The sequence below is a fragment of the Amphiura filiformis genome, chromosome 12 (genome assembly GCF_039555335.1).
Source record: "Amphiura filiformis chromosome 12, Afil_fr2py, whole genome shotgun sequence".
In the NCBI taxonomy this organism is placed as follows: domain Eukaryota; kingdom Metazoa; phylum Echinodermata; class Ophiuroidea; order Amphilepidida; family Amphiuridae; genus Amphiura; species Amphiura filiformis.
Window position 1 is genome coordinate 58,378,911 of NC_092639.1, and position 17,976 is coordinate 58,396,886.

At 34.4% G+C, this 17,976-nt stretch overlaps 1 protein-coding gene across 1 annotated transcript in view; it reads left to right on the plus strand.

Moving 5' to 3' along the window:
- Positions 1-17,976, plus strand: part of LOC140166493 (tyrosine-protein kinase Fyn-like) — a 54,689-nt gene that overhangs the window by 10,995 nt on the left and 25,718 nt on the right. Inside the window, 4 exon segments of the mRNA XM_072189972.1 lie at positions 1,408-1,615; positions 7,385-7,478; positions 16,369-16,467; positions 17,329-17,432. Of these exon segments, the coding sequence (XP_072046073.1) occupies positions 1,441-1,615; positions 7,385-7,478; positions 16,369-16,467; positions 17,329-17,432 (472 nt within the window). The 5' untranslated portion in view covers positions 1,408-1,440.

Sequence of the window (17,976 nt, forward strand, 5' to 3'; positions counted from 1 at the left end):
ATGTTGCCTAGCAACCTACTGGTCAACATGTAATCATATTATAGCAACCAGCCTGATATTTAACTAGCTAGGCAGGGTTAGGTGAGAATAGTCTAATAAATAATCACACTATAGGTCATCATAACCAATGACTTGCAAGTCATAATGTGATGAAACTGTTAATTTCAGAGTCATTGTATATTCCTAAGGGGGTCGATCTCTTACAGTGTTACCTACCCACATCCTTCTGTCCGACAACCTCTGAAATGCACCCTAAATGGCATAATTCACACAGTTCAAGAGCAACCATGGCAAGGCAAAAAAAATGCTCATTTTCTTATATAAACCATAAAATTGGTACAGATTTCAGCAAACATTTTCTACAAGTCACCTAAATAACCAAGTATGAAACTAAACATATCTATACCATCTGTGATGTGCATATTCATTGGGCGTACATGTACATTGTAGCTTCAAATCGCTGGCGTACACTTGCACAAACTTAAAGACGCCATATAGATATGAAACAGCTGCCTCAGCGGCAGCGCATTGAGTTAAATTGACGTCACTGCCACATCAGGGTGGAAAATGGTAGATACATGTATGCTTTTGGCTGATTGTGATGCCTTCTCAAAAGCGATATTTTTGAAAAAGCTGGATGACGCCACCGTTACACCGTAGTACCTTTTCCAAGAAATTGCAACACTTGTTTTGAATGCAGGTGCAATATGAGTGACTGGGTGAATGACAATCCTCCCGTGGTATATTGTGGATGCAAAAACAAATTAATTATTATATTTAATACTTACTGGTAGTGGACAGTTTTATGCATACGATGTACATATCACATACATTTCCTAGCATTATAAATATGCCTCCCTTCAATTTATTTATGCATTTTGATCCCCATTTTTCCAATGTTGTTCAATATTAGCATTACATTTAGTGTTTTTAAAAATACCCAAATTTAAAAGTGGCATTATGAGTGAGCCGATCAATGGGTATTACGCATTATGGCATTCAAAACCTGCCATTATCTTTGTGCTGAATTAAAATCAATACAGTTTTAATACTACAACTTATAAATTCTGGTATTTTTCTGTCAAAACACTGTATTGCTAATATTGATATTAAATTAAACCAATTGGATATCAAAATGAGCATTTACTATTTAACCATCGTTCTTTCTATGTTAACTTTTTGTGCATACTGTTATGAACTATAATAGTTCTGAACTATAGGCATACATTATCATGGCTGAATTACTTAAATTTTGTGAAGGCTTTCACATACATCCCAACAACATAAAAAGTTTAAAGTATACTCTTTGCTGATTTGGATCAGCACTTTGTTGTATTACTTACTTGTCTAATATTTTATGGTTTAAAATAGGGTTAAAGATAGCAACCATGTTTTTTTTTCCAACAGATTGTGTATGTTTAAGTATCCAGTGCTGAAACTATGGGCTGTATAGCTGGGAAACGGAAAGACGAAGCCTACAAACCAAACGACTCTGGCACTGCAGATGGCGGATTCAAACCAGACGGACCTGGAGGAGCCGCGATAGGGGGTCCCGTACATAAACCCAAATCACCTCCACCACCACCACCACAGAAACCAGCTCCAAAATCACAACGTAAGTACAAAGGCTCAGTTGGCTTACCGTATATGCCCTCATTAGTGTCTCGGGTACTTAAAAACATAAATGTCAGTCATTTACAGGGGGCGCTTGATTAAATTTATGAATACAGGTTACAGGCGGCATAGGACACGCAACACATGACGTACGAGCCTGACGAAGATACAGGGCTGAGAGACTCATTCAAAATACACGGTTAGCAATTACAAATGGAAAATTAACATACTTACAGTGGGGTACTTGGTCGTACCCCAACGGTTTTAGAATAAGATAATTTTGCTTTGACACCACATAACAAATTAAGAATTGTTTGTGAAGATTGCATGATTATGTGTTAATCCAATGGCGATGTCAAAAATGACGATTTATGCCGATATCGCATCCGCCACCGCCTGACAGGTTACAAGTGAGTAAGTATGTATCAAACATTCAAAATACAGTGTACATCAGGGATTGGGTTTTAATTTATAGCACACCTCAATTCCTGAATTTCTTGCCGAATGCCGAGTGCAATTTAATAGGCCATACACAAATTGTGCAATGTTTTTCACCATCCTCTTTCTCTTGTGCCAGTGATGCCTGACCAAACAGGATGAAATGCAGTTATGAAATAGTTCAGGAAATGTTTCAGGAAATGCATCATAGATCTTTTATTGGGAAAAGTTATTAAATTCCTGTTTTCAGGATTTCAGTTGCTTTGTCATAGCTTTGGAACTGATAGATTTACATAACTTCAATCATACAATAGATCCTGGTAAATAAGTAAATTGTAATGTATCTTCGCTTTTAAACTACTGGTTACTCTATTATGCCCCCTACATGCAATAAGTATGCATTGCATACTAGTATTTATGCAAAGGAAAATTGCCAAAACATATGGATGGCAAACTTTGAAAATTTGCAAATTAGTTCATTCTCCCTGTTGTGCAGCATACATGTCATGTACATGTATTGTTGGAAAATGTGTTGTCATGAACATGAAGTTGAAGGTAGGCTGTTGGCCTTACATTGACCTGAATGTATAGAGTGTTTGTACAAATTACATTGTATTTCCTGGTCCATGGGTCAGCTCTCAATTGCAGATGTGTACCAGTTTACAATCGATTTATTTTACTGATACCAGGTGTCACCTCCTACGATTGGGGAAATATGGAACCAATTTTTATCAGACAAATATACAATGTATATAAAATTTACATACATGTATGTTACATTTCAATGGGGCATCTTACACATTGTTTGTTCCAAGGGTTCTGAAGTTCTATAGGTGTGTTTAGACAGTAGCCTACTTTTGAAAGTACTTAGTTTTGACACAGCAATTAAATTACACTACTTGCAAGACTTACTTGCAAGCCAACTCACAATGTAAGTGTGTCTTTCACTGGTAAATTATGCACAATCACAATTCGCTACCGAAGTGACGTAATAATTGGATTAACTACCATGTAGCAATAGATGAATACAATTTTTGAATAGATCGCCCTGCACTTCAACGTTCATGTGGTACCTATGTATTGAACCATACAAATGTAGATGTCAAAGAAATGCTGATCACTCGCACCTGTAAGATAAGTATCTTTGAAAAGACCGGTATCAATCTATGATTGCAAACATTCATAGGTGATGAGTGCAACCTGCTTGTAGTGCAGGGTGATCTATTCAAAAATTGTGTTCATCTATTTTGGTAGTTAATCTGATTATTACGTCACTTTGCCATAGGTTTTGATCATCCAGTCCTAGTATTATGGTCATCATAAGGTCCGCATGCTTATGCAAGTTGTTCACACAGCCCCTTTTTGAAAGTAGCTCGTTACATGTAATATATCTTACATGTAAAATCATCAAAAGTAAGTTCCATGTACATGTAGCTAAATGCGTTTACACGTGCACTACTGTTAAGTTTACTTTTGCATGTAGTTACTATTTTGGTGTACTTGCGACTGTCTATAGAGAAAGTGCAGTAGTCCAGAGTGAATGGTGACTGATGTGTGCCTTCAAACAATTGAAACATTGTATATTGAATGCAAACCACAATCACCATGTGGTCACAGTCGACTTGTTGAAGCATTGAACCTGTTGGTACATGTAATCCACACTGGGTATCTGTAAATCTAGTAACGTATCGAAACGTATGGAAACGTATGGAAATGGATGGAAATGGATGGAAATAGGACAGGAATGGATCGAAAAGGATGAAAATGGGTCGAATAAAACAAAATATGACTCGAACATCTCAAAATGAGTACAATAAGAGCTAAAATTCGTCAAAATGTGTTTCACCCATCGGTCAAAATACAGAGCTCGTCTCCGAAGACTTCACCACTAGTGCTAGGCGATCGTGATTCGTGATACCAATTTAGCTTCTCGCATGCTTTCAGCGGCATGGAAACACTACCAAGTTTCTTCAACTTCATTTAATTATTTAATTCAATAAACTGTCTTTCTTTCTCTCTTTCTCTATTTTTTCTTTCTTTGTTTCTTTGTTTCTTTGTTTCTTTATTTTTTCTTTCTTTATTTCTTTCTTTATTTCATTCTTTCATTCTTTCTTTCTTTCTTTCTTTCTTTCCTTTCTTTTTTCTTTCTTTCTTTCTTTCTTCTTTTCTTTTCTCTTTCTTTCTTTCTTCCTTTCTTTTTCTTTTCTTTTCTTTTCTTTTTTCTTTTCTTTTCTTTCTTTCTTTCTTTATTTATTACTTTCTTTTTTTTCTTTCTTTCTTTCTTTCTTTCTTTGTTTCTTTATTTATTACTTTATTTTTATTTTTTCTTTCTTTCTTTATTTTTTCTTTCTTTCTTTCTTTCTTTCTTTCTTTCTTTCTTTCTTTCCTTTTCTTTTCTTTTTTTCTTTTTTTTTTTTCTTTCTTTCATGGGGTGGGGTAACACCTACGTTAATTTCTTTCTCATTCTCTCTCTCTCTCTCTCACTCATTAAATTTTTTATTCTTATTGCTTTTTTTTTGCCTTTCCTTTTTCTTTCTTTCTCTTTCTTTTCGTGTCTTTTTTCTTATATTTGGTATCAGTTTTGTCTTTCATTTTTCGTGTTCTTTTCTTTTCTTATCCTGTGTCTTCATTTGTTTTCTTGTCTTCCTCTATTTTTGAATTTCTTTCTTTCTTGCTTTTTCTTTTCATGCAAATAAAATTCAAATAATGGAAGGAAAAAGAACAATAAGAAACTTTTATGTTATTAAAATAGAAAGAAAGAAAGAAAGAATCAATTTTCTTTTAATTAATCAATTAACGCAAGAAGGAAAGAAAGAAAGAGCAATTCTTCTTTAATTAAGAATAAATAAATTGATTTGTATTGATGTTTAGATTAATATTAAAAGATATCAATTAATTAAATAAACAGTTCTTCTTCATTTTTCTCAATGACATTACTTAATAGACCCCACGCATTCTTTTACCGCCCAAGTCTAAAATCATAAAATGATGACCTCGGTGACCTTAACCCACTAACCAAAACAAACTTTTGCATAATATAATGAAAATCCTCCGGTCACAATCCACACACTCTCCTCCATGCAATTAGCTAAAATTACTGGATGCATAAACTTAACGCTCAATGATCTGTACTGCTTGGGTGACGTGCTCTCCCTATGCGCCGCGCCGGTGATTTGAACATTTCTTCGTTTTAATATTTTATGCGTTTTTGCGAGTACCTTTGCATCAATTTCGATCCATGTTGGAATATTTTGACCCGTTTCCATCCACTCTTACCCATTTCCATCCGTTCTTACCCATTTCCATCCTTTTTCATCCATTTCCATACGTTTCGATACGTTACCAGATTTACAACTACCCAATCCACACTAGGCCTACAGAGAATCTTTGATGTGAGGTGAAATAAAATTATAGATTCATTGGTGAAAAAAGTCGTTGTAGGTGCATGTCTAAAGATGTGATGCATTTAATAAAAAACTTGATGAATTACAAACCAAATGAATCAGTGATTAAAAACACTGAAACAATCAATAAGTCTTAAGTTGTGCTTGTTGATCTATTTCAGCAAAAGTTTATTTTATTTTTTAAATTTCAAGACAGGAAGAAAGTGAGTAAGCGTGAGCAAGATAGACAAAGACAAGTCTACAAAAAACATTCAGACAGGAGGAGACAGAAACAGAGAAAACTTATCATATAAAGCCTTTTACTATAATTCTGCTTTTGAATAAGGTCGTGAGTCCTTTACTACATGTATGCACTAAAAATGTTTTGTATTCTGATTCAACCGATGAATTCATACATGTACATGTAGAGCTCTGTTTCATACATGTAATATTATATTATCTTCTTTTTGAAATCTATGGATATGAAATCGCTCCATGAAGTGTAAATTGTAATTACACGCTTCACAGAGCATTTGATATACCGTTTTGGAGACTGCCTTCAAGAAAAGTAAGAAATTTTCACTTCTGTTTTTCTTGCCTACATGAAAATTGTCATTTGGAGCTAAAAATATCACTATTTGTCTGAAAAAGTAATCACACCCTAATGCATTTGATATTTAAAGAGAATCTAGTAAACTATAAAACAGCTTAATTTTACTTCTGTTAAATCTCACAGATATAAAAATCACTCAATATATATTTAATTGAAATATATATTTTTTTGTTCAGGAGATTTCAAGTGGGCAATCCACTATGTGTGGAAAACATTAGGCTTTTATCTATAATGTATACAAATGGACATGTTAGCTATAATGTGCAAAAATACCATCACAAAAATAAAAGCATTTTTGTTAGGTATTTTTACATTTCATCTAATTGTGAAGAATGAATACACGGCTTCCAATAATAGATGAAATTGATTTGTTATTGAGACAAGACAGTGGTAGTAATTTTATTTGCTTGGGAATTGCAATTGAGAATACAGATTCATCATTCAAACAAGGTGTTGATGAACACATCCAATAACATTTCACAAGAAGTTAATCAGTGACAAACTTGATCAATCAAATTAAAATGTGGTTTTAATTGAGTAATGTAGTGGTGTAGATTCTGACCATGTTTACTCTTGTGTTTTACTCAAGAGCGAGCGGCCAGCAGTAATTGAGATGATGCATCTATAAAGGCTATTCCAGCTGAAATGCATACACCTCCTATGGAAGACTTGACATTAATCTCCCACCACTGTGATCTCCCACACAAGGAGTGTAGATTTTATGGGGTTACCCGGTAACCCCAAATTGAAATTCAGACTCCCTGTGTGAAACATTTTAAGGTCACTCATGTCTTCCATAGGGGGTGTATGGATTTCAACTGGAATAGCCCCTTTCAATTGTGGGGAACTGGGAAGTAAACACAGGCTTGCATATTTATGCTGATTTGATGTAGATATAAAATATTGTATTTTATTTCAAGATTAAACTTTTGTATGTATCATAAACACTCAACCTATCCTATGATTCAAAATTGATTGTTTTTTTTGGGCTCAAGTTGGCATTTTAAGTCAAAAATAGGATGTTAAAAATTTCTTATTAAATTTATACCAAAAGACCATTGAACCCAAAGTTATCAATCCATAGAAAGTAATAGAATTTTAATTGTGATGCATTGCAATCAGGTCAAAGATTCTAAATAGCAAAAACTATAAAAATATTAGTAGTATTTTAAAAGTGTTCAATGCAGGCTAGGGATATTTGTGAGTAACTTGTAATGATGTAAAAGTTAATAAACTTGATTTTCCTGATGATTGCCTCCCTGATTGGATGAGATCACATCAATGTTGTTTTGTTTGAATTTACCTTCTGTTTCATCCTTTTGTATCTCACATACAGTTCCTCAATACATAGCCTTATATGACTACGATGCTCGTACACCAGATGATTTGACTTTTAGGAAAGGAGACAAAGTACAAATCATCAATGACAAGTAAGTACATGTGTGTTTTATGATTTTAAGGAATAATAAGTCTGATATTTTGAGTTTACAAAACAAGGTGCACAGCAGAATTGTTGCTAAACATTTTTAACAAAATACTACCAAAGTTTGAGGTTTTATCTAGGAGTTTTGTAAAGAACCATGATGCAACATTTAAGTTGTATAAATGCTCCAGCTCATTTTCACTGCTAATATTACATGTAGTATATAAACCACAGACTACTTCAGATCATGTATCAGCAGTCAAAGTCCCTGTGCATTGCATGCTGTGAATTCTTGCATATTCATGAGGGCTGATTGTTTGTTCGTGCCGTGTCTAACAACTACACCTGTGTTGCATGCCTTCGCGTATAGGCGCTATAGCGTTACGTGCCATTGCGTAATGGACAGTAAAAAATACGCGGTAAGTGATTAGCAGTTTTGCCTGTCGCATTTCATGGAACAATCGGCCCTCATTGGATGATGCTGAGACTTTGACTGCTTGTACACGGTCTGTTATCGTTTTCGTTCATGATATAAAATTATTTTAAAAAATCACCAAAGGCTTCGGATCTTTTCATGATAAATAAAGCAGGTTTAATTCTTTTTTAAAGGAGTCACTTTTGTCAATGAAAGTTTTCTGCTTTGGTGAAAAACTTTTTGCCTCCTAATGGTTTTAAAAAAAAATGCAAAGTCCCAAAAATAGATTAATCGTTAAATTACAATAGGAATTCTTTTTAGAATATCAAGAAAAAATAGATTTTTACCACATTTAAAACAAGAAGAGCCCTTAAAAAGGATATGGTCCCTTACCTGAAATATCAGGTGGTTTTATTTTGGGTACATGTATCCAGGTATCGAGGTAACATGTGTAGTGCTTTTGAATGAACAGCACTACATGTAGTTGCCAACTACAAGTCTGAGCTTGAGTGGGTTCATAAGCCCTTTTCCAAATGATTAAGCAAATACAATCTGTTTTGGTATGAAGTGAACACATTGGTAGTAGGCCTACATTTCTATTATATTGCTTCCTAGAGTGATATTTGCAACTTAAAATCAAGCAATTAAGGGATACTAAGTTTGTAATTAAATTCAAATCAAAATTGTGAATCTTAACTCCTTGATCACCCTTTCTTTTCCTTATACTAATTGCTTTCTGGAATGTACTCTGTCATAAATTTATTATCTATAGATTGTGAGTATAGTGTGTGTGTTAACAATCCTTGCACTTGGCACAAGTTTTGTTTGATGTTTGCTGGAATACCCTTTCAATTTCAGACCGTAAAAGGGGCGAATCTGCGTTTTATGCCATGATATCCATGCACAATTTTTCATTGAATATGTGTCAATCCACAAATCAAAAGATTATGTCAAATTTACCTGCACATTTCAGTGCTGAAATAAAAGAAGACTTCATAACACAGCACTCCTGAAAGGCAGGGTTGTCACTAGACTGAATTTAGTGCTGGCTAAATTTCCATGATATTTGTCCAAGATACTCTCATGCGTCACTTTCCAGCTGTTTTTTAAGGTAAAAAGTACAATTTCTCTACTTTAGTGCCGGTTGGCAAGTCCTCATATTCCCTTGAGTGCCGGTTGGTCTGCCTGAGTGCTGGTTACTACCGACCGGCACCGACCAGTGTAGTGACAACCCTGCTGAAAGGTATCCAAAACATGTAGTAACTGAACCACATTATTTTCATTGCATCACCATCATTTCTTTCTTGCCTTTTTGAAGATAATTGTTGTTTATAATCCTCATCCCACGAGTCTCTTTGCCAGCTTCATTGATAAATCTTGTGTTACTTTCCAGTCATTTGAAATCAAATTACAATTAGTAACATGTCAAAATTTGATTCTCTTGAAATCAAAATAGCTGATCCGTGACAATCTGTGCATCCCGGCTGTGCATTACCAATGTCAAGTCAAATGTTCTGTGGATAACATCAATTTCTGCAATCACATAGTTATTCTCCCTGCCTAGCTCTACCTATACATGTACATTGTACAGTAAGCCAAAGAATTAAGGTACCAGTTATGTTCACCCCTGATCCTAAACAAATATGTCAAAATCAACACAAGCAGCAATACCTGTTCACTTTTGCTTTGGTTTAAGACCTTATTTGTTGTAATTGGTTGAGATTAATAAAGAAACAGTGATCTAAAACCGAAGGAAGAAATGAAATCAAAAGTTGCACTTTTGTGTTCTAATCAATGAAAGAACAGCACTAGTTTTTTACGTGCTAATCAATGGAATCATGGCGCTGGTTCTCTTGTCGAGAATGCTTTAATTTGTGTACAAATCAATAGGGCATGCAATGAAGCAAACTGCAGTGAAGCAAAAGCAAATTTGCCTCTTCCTTGAGTTTTTGGATCGTTGTGTCTTTATTTCCTGAACGATATCAACGATAGGTCTTAAAATTTGAGCTAATGCAGCTATTGGCTGCTGGCTCTTTGTTTAGGATATACAGGGGTGAACATAACTGGTATCTTATAGAGGTAATTATTCCTCCTTTCGCCATCTTGTGGGTACAAATCGATTTGCGTATATGCATTGACACTATGGTCTGTTGTTCCCAAGAAGAGCTAATAACAGGGATACAGCTAGCTGCATTTATACATAATGTAATGCATGTAGTTTCAAGTCCTGGTTTGAATAATGAATATATCTTCCTGATATCAATTCTGTTATTTTAAGATTTCAAATATTTCAAATATTATGTACACATGCTTTCATCTTTCCTTGATCCAGGGATAGAATTTTAGGGGGAATCGCAGAATTGATTCTCGCAACGATTATACTCAGATTGTAGGTCAAGTTCATTCTTGTGAACATTTAGGCACAAAATTATTCACACAAGTTCATTTACAAGAATCCTTCAGTGTGGGATAAAATTCTATCTCTGAAAGGAAACTAACGTTGAGAATGAATTACCATACAAAATACATGTATGGCAAGTTGAGAATGAAGTACCATTGGCATTCATGTATGGCAAGTTACCATTGAGGAAGTTCCTGTACAAAATATAGCTTGATTTTAACCCTGGCATCAATCCCATATATATTGGCTTATTGTGTACAAAATATCCAAAAATCACTTGTACAATATTGGTTTTGACCAAAATTGTTCTGCCCGGCCGGCCGGGTTATATGTCTGGCTCTATTTACACAAGAATAAAAGACATATGATTGAATTTGACTGTATGTACGTCTATATAGAAATTAACTAAAAATTATACATACTTGCAAATATATAGAAAATAAAAAATAAAATAAAAAATCCAAGCAGGAAATTATACACACATTTTCTTGCTAACTTCCAATTCTGTAATTTAGTAGGTGTTCACATAAGAACCCCCTGCCATTGAGCATATGATTGAAGATCCTGAAAATATGAAATTGAATAAAAAACCTTATCATGAAAGCCCATTGTCTGAAAGTTATGCATGGTTAATTTAGTCTTTATTTTTACGAAAAATACTGCATGTAGTATATGCAATACATTTTTCACTCAAGAAATCAAAAAAAAAATTAGTTACAAGACTAGAACCTGCTTTAGTTGGGCCAGATTTACCACGGGCCAGATGGGCCTGTCCCAGAGCCCCCAAATGTTGGGGCACCCAAAATGAAGATAGGCATTCTGTGTTCTCTTTTTCATTGTAATGTTAGTAAGTACTGTAATGCTTGGTTATACATGTACAAATCATATTTTCCAAAAATATGTTATATTTAATTGTAATTCTTACACTGTAGTATTCATGACATGAAAAACAGCAAGGGTTTGTGTCCAAAGTTTTGCCAATTCTTTGGAGTAAATGTGCTATGTTGCTTGTAGTTTCTACACTGAATGTTGACTGTGTTCATAGATAGTGCACAAAATATATCACAAATATTTGATACCAAAACCAACAATCAATTGTTTCCCATTCGAAAGTTATATTTATTATTATATTATAACATGTTCAAGTTATGTACAAGGAGTCTACTAATATATTAGACTAGAACCATAAATTTTCTGTAAAAAAGAAAAAAAGACAAATTTAACAGAATCCAGTAGAAAACGGAAAACATGATTTCATGTAGTTGAAAAAAAAAATTGAAATGATTGAAAAAAGTGAATTTTAATACAGAGAAAAAATATAAAATGTGTGTCTGTTGTTGCTTTCAATAAAATAAACGTGTAAAAAGTGTGATAAATAATGATGCTGCTGGTTATTGTAGAGTGTAGACCTTATAAAATTCAGATAATTGGGCCCCTCTACCTGTGGCGATTGCTGCCATGACCAAAATCCAGCAAAGTATGTCACATAATAAGGACCATTAAAACGATGTGTGCTTTTGATGGTTCAGATAAGGTCTGTTGACACAGAAATTCCATTCCGATCATGAAATGGAAGTACAATGTTTTCCTTTCAAAATAAATGAATTTGCACTACTACCCTAGTAATAATACAGGAAGTAAATGTTTTACTTTTGAGTGAATTAATAAATTCATATTTTATTTAATAATCAATGATAAAATTATTGTAAAACACTGCCAAATGGGAAAAACTATAATGGAACTTGTACTATTATTATTAAAAGTGTGTCGTTTACAAAGGCTTTATATATAAAAGAAGCTATAGATTTTAAAATGCACAGTCACAGATATACATTATTATTAAAATGTGACACGATCAAGGGAAATGAGTCGGATGTCGCTAATATTGATTTTGAGATATTGGCAAAGAAAGTGTTAAAATTCTTTTGTTTTATATTGTTTTTAGCAATTGATAAGTTGATGTAACTTCACAAAGAAAAGTTGTATCAACATGGGGTTTTCAGTTTCTGAAAGCTCTAAATGTCCTCTTTAGAATCATGTGTAAAACTCATTTTCGACCAGGGCCGACATGTGACTCATTCCCCTTGATCATGTCACAAATGATTGTGTGGTTGTATCTTCCAACTTTAGATGTGATACATCATGTATGTTTAATATGAGTGGTTGGTATCGAAGCAAAGACATGTGTGATAATGTTTTACTGCTAAATTTACACATATGCATTGATAGAGGCTGTGATAAGGACTGATCCTTTCCACACCACTAATGAAGAAAATCTGTGATACACTGTATTATTCCCAGTGAGAACTTAGGGGCTATCAATTTCTTCGAAGGGGGTCCCAAATTTACAAAAAGTCGGCGCCAATAAAATTGCAATTTCGCAACAAAAATTTATGACTCCCCCCCCCCCCCCACTGATACACCTTACCCCCTAAACAGGCTAAAATTGTATTGAAATCAGTCTTTTTGAATAAAATAAACACACTAATGTATACTGTGGTCATCTTGTGACTCCCTACATTTTTCATAAAAATTTTTAATGACCCCCAGACATTTGGGACCCCCCTTCCAAAGAAAATGATAGCCCCTTTAGCTTAACTTCTTGGTTGCTGATAGGTGTGTAGCTTGAAGATGAAAACATTATTAATAGAAATGTTTTGTACTGGGGGAAGTAAAAACACTGAGTGAAGTAACGTTACAAAACCTCACTGGTGGTGTAGATCCATCCATCAATATTATAGAAATGGTATTGCTTTCTCTTGACTTGATAATAATTGAATGCTATGGATATCATGACAAAGACGAGTGTGATGTCTGCAAAGTGTTTCAGAAAGTTGAGGTGTGAAAACACAACCGTGGAAAATCACATAAAATGATGCAATTCAAAATCACATAAAATGATGACCATGAAAATCACATAAAATGATGCAATTCAAAATCTATCCTAATCTGGTGTTAAAATTACATCAAATAGTCGGAAGTTATGTTAAATTTGGGTACTGGGTAGGGCTAATTTGTCTAAAACCTAACCCTTGACAGGAAGTTGCATCTCCACATGACACTTCCCGATACAAGTGGAAGGAAAAATAAAAGTAAGAAAGGGTCATAGGGACCTTTCTGCAGTTGGTGCACAAAATTACAAACTTCTAAGAATGAGAATAAACGATAGGAATTTTTGTTTTTACTATCCTCTACCTATGATAGACAACAGGCATAAAGGGCCATTTGAATTAACTTCTTTTATATACTTCATTAATATATTCTTGTTCATTGATTGGTTAAAAGTGGATCACATGACCAAAAATAGTTCTACCATCAATACTCCTATCCGTAAATAGTACCTCTAAGCCGTAAATAGTATTTTCAATGTCCCGGATGAGCCGTAAATAGTACCTCCAAGCCGTAAATAGTACTTTTGACCATGCCTTCGGCGTGCGCCGCATTCGATCGCGACGGAACAGTTCACGCATACGCTTGAAACTGCCATGGCGTCATTTCGCTGCTGTAATTGGTTAGCCCGATTTTAGGCTATTCGATTTGTTGAAGGGTAGGTTGTGCTTAAATTAGCCGTGCTGTTCACTCAGGATAGAAGCGGAGAGTCAAAACGTCAAATAATTTTCTTTTAACAAATCAATGAACAAAGAACATATTAATGAAGTATATAAAACAAATATATACTGCCTTTATTCGAAGTTCTGGTTACGCCCCTCAGGAAAATAGTACTATTGATCTCACCTCGGGCCCATAGTTTTAACCAGAACCTCTCATGGCAGTATAGGCAGCACACCACTAAATCCTTCCGCATTTGGTGTAACCTTTGATAGTCCCGGTAAACATAGGTCGGTAGTGCAAACAAGTGGGTGTCCCTTGGGAGCAAGATGAGTAGCCATGATTGTTTATTATATTTAAATTAAAAGATATGCAATTGGTAAATGTTCAGAATATCACAAAATGGTGCATCTTGATCTGGTCAAAACGTTTGGCTCACAAAACTAATCCGCATACGGACATGGTAAGGAGGCATTCGTGCAAGCTGAAAATAAGGGTGGCGCTGTTCAAGTCCCCGTAGCTTAAAAGTTAGTCTCAACTTGTGTCAAAAAACCCATTTTAAATTAAATTTTAATCTTTATTTAAGACATTGGTGCTACCAAAATATGAAAAATGGTTTTACATGGGGTAGAAAAACAAACTTACTTTCATGTATATTTACACGTATTTCAATGGGAGTTTATTTAGTGGTGTGCGCCCTCAAGACTCATTTTTTAGGCTATGGGCATGATTGATACCTGATTTTAAGTGCCAAAAAGTTGAGATTTTTGCCTGAAACTTTTCTATTTGCAAAGAAAAAATGTCTGTTTTCTGTTACCGTCTACAAATCGCGATTTCATTCTTAAACGCACACGAAATTGTCTTCAAAACACAAGTTCCCATCGAATTGACAATTTAAGACCGTGCTATAGAAATGAGCTATTTTGGCCTTAACATCATAGGAGTGGTCACTTTTGATTATCCCGGCGCAGAAAAAGTGAAACATCTTTGAAATTATTTTGATGCAAAATGTAATTATACTGAACAAAACTCGTATATTAACGCTTTTAAAATAATCACTGACCATTTAATTGGGTCGCAATAGACTTTGAAAGTCAATGCATGCTTTTTTTCAGTAATACACGCCCAAAATGCCGGTATTTTAAAGATATTATCAAATATTCAATTCCCAAGAGAGAAATATATCAAACAATTTGAATGATGGGTTTTCTTAATTTTAGATCTTGCCACAATAATACACACAACTTGGAAAATGAACATTTTAAAGTGCCAAAATGACGTTCCATCTACCCATACCCCCAAACTTTAGAACATAGGCCTTTGGCATATCCGTATATACTGCATGATAAAGAGTGGGGGGGCGGGGCGGAATGCTCACATACTGTTTGTCCACCTTGTCATATTTATGATTGTGAATATTTTTGAAAGAAATCAATCACTTTTCTGATATCAATGGGAATATAAATACAGTTTAACATGGCCTACTATGTTGCTCTGGCCCTAGAATTCTCAAAAGGGCAAAAAGTAGCACATTTTTACTAGGTGCGAACTTGTTTGAAGCGCTGTTTTATAACTTTGGAGCGACTAGCAATAAAAAGAAATGACACTTGTTTAAGATGTTTAACACTGATTCCAAAATTAAAGAAAAACAAAAATATTTTGTTCTTAGAAGGCAGCACACCACTAAATCCTTCCGCATTTGGTGTAACCTTTGATAGTCCCGGTAAACATAGGTCGGTAGTGCAAACAAGTGGGTGTCACTTGGGAGCAAGATGAGTAGCCATGATTGTTTATTATATTTAAATTAAAAGATATGCAATTGGTAAATGTTCAGAATATCACAAAATGGTGCATCTTGATCTGGTCAAAAGTTTGGCTCCCAAAACTAATCCAGCAGACGGACATGGTAAGGAGGCATTCGTGCAAGCTGAAAATAAGGGTGGCGCTGTTCAAGTCCCCGTAGCTTAAAAGTTAGTCTCAACTTGTGTCAAAAAACCAATTTTAAATTAAATTTTAATCTTTATTTAAGACATTGGTGCTACCAAAATATGAAAAATGGTTTTACATGGGGTAGAAAAACAAACTTACTTTCATGTATATTTACACGTATTTCAATGGGAGTTTATTTAGTGGTGTGCGCCCTATATATTTGTATAATGTTTCAGGATCCATTATTTTGAAACAGGAAATAACAAATTGATCTGATGACCCCTTGTTTTAAAAATCTAGTGCCACCACTGTTTGAAATAGAAAAATATATATTTGCACAGTAATTTTTTGTAATTTTGAAGTCTAAGGAAGTTTGCACAAATGAAGCATATATGTTCGCATCTAACACAAGTTACACTGTTTCATGTTGAATCATGTTTAGTTACAATGAATGTGTTTAATGTTGTCATTGTGTGTTGTTTGGAACACATCAAAGGAGTGTTGGGCATTATGCAAGTTGGAATATATTAAAAAAAATGCAAAAATAACAAGAAAATACAATTTTGTTAACTTGTTCCATTTTTCATTTGTATGTGAATACAGGGATGGCGACTGGTGGTTAGCTAAGTCTATGGTGACAGGTAAAGAAGGCTATGTACCAAGCAATTATATAGCAGAAATTAAGAGTATCAAGGCAGAAGAGTAAGTCACTGTGTTTGTTTGTTTGTTTGATTGATTGATAGTATACAAATTTGTTCCCAATCCTTGAAAGCTTTTCATCTGCAGCAGAAAAAGAAATCATTATTTTCTTTTGAAGTTGAACACCTTGCATTCAAATCCTTAAAAGTGGAAGTGGCCCTCTTTGGCATGAGTATGATGAATGAAAAAAAAACAATATGAAAAAGCCTTATTCCCACTAATTTTAAAAGGAAGTTTGGGCACTACAATTCGGCATATTTTTGTTCATAACATTTACGCAAAGAAATATCTTGGGCATTAAATTTACTGGGATAATGAGAAATATACATGCATGAGCTTTCTTCTGATACTAAAATTTCAGTTTTTATGAAGAAAATACCTGTATGGTTACGGTAATGACAATAGAGTAGAAATGCAAACTAAATGTATTGAAGATAAAAGGCTATTCCTTGGTGATACTGGTAGCTAATTGTGGGATGCAGTATAGTGTATTCATAGTGTACTGTGAAATAGCAGTGAGGCAATTAATTGCTTGCCTCATATGGCAAAACCATTTGTCTAGTCATCATATATAGTGCAAGGTGGCTGACAACTTGTAATGTATTTTAATCATTCAGTCTATTTTTATCTTTTTTCCTTAAACTTTAAAGAGGCAATGTCCTTTTTTTAGCATTTTGTTTTCTTTAACCTCCTCCTTTTAGTGTTTCCTTTTAAATATTTTATCATCCACTATTTTTGTAGGATATTTGAAACTATAGGTATTTGGAGTTTGTCTACATGTATATATGTCAACTTCAGTTTGTCTTTGGACATACATACAGATAAAAGATAACTCTAAATTTGTTTGCATTGTGTATTTTACAGGTGGTATGTTGGCAAAATTGGTAGAAAAGAAGCTGAGAAGAGACTGATAATTCCTGGATTATCCCAGGGTACATTTCTTGTACGAGATGGTGAAGCTATGCCAGGTAAGCACACATGCAAATTTATGCTGGTTGGTACTCTGAAATGTTAACTGTCCAAAAGCAAAATTTCTTGCCACTGGCATATGGGAGGATGTTAAGGTACCCTTTACATTTGTTGACTACCAATTAGTATTTGCCAATAAGGCACCATTAACAGGCCTTGCTGTCTAGATTTTAAAAGCGAGTGGTCTCTAGTTGTATGTCAGTGGTCGAGTCATTCTCTAGGTCTGAAAGATCATTAATTCATACCAATATGAACCACATACGTACTATTGACACCCTCTTTCATTTTCAGGGGTTAAGGCTATAATTTATTATATCCTTCATTAATATATTCTCGTTTGTTAATTGGTTAAACGAGTATCATGTGACCAAAAATAGTTTTGCTATTTTACAAAACAGTCAAAAACCCGATTGATGAGGGAACGAGGTACTATTCAAAGTACTATCTCCCCGGGAAATAGTTTTACTATCTCCCTCTGAGCGCGCATGACCTCATATCCGCGTCGCAGTTCCTAGTGGTCCGTGCAACTCGCCACATACACGG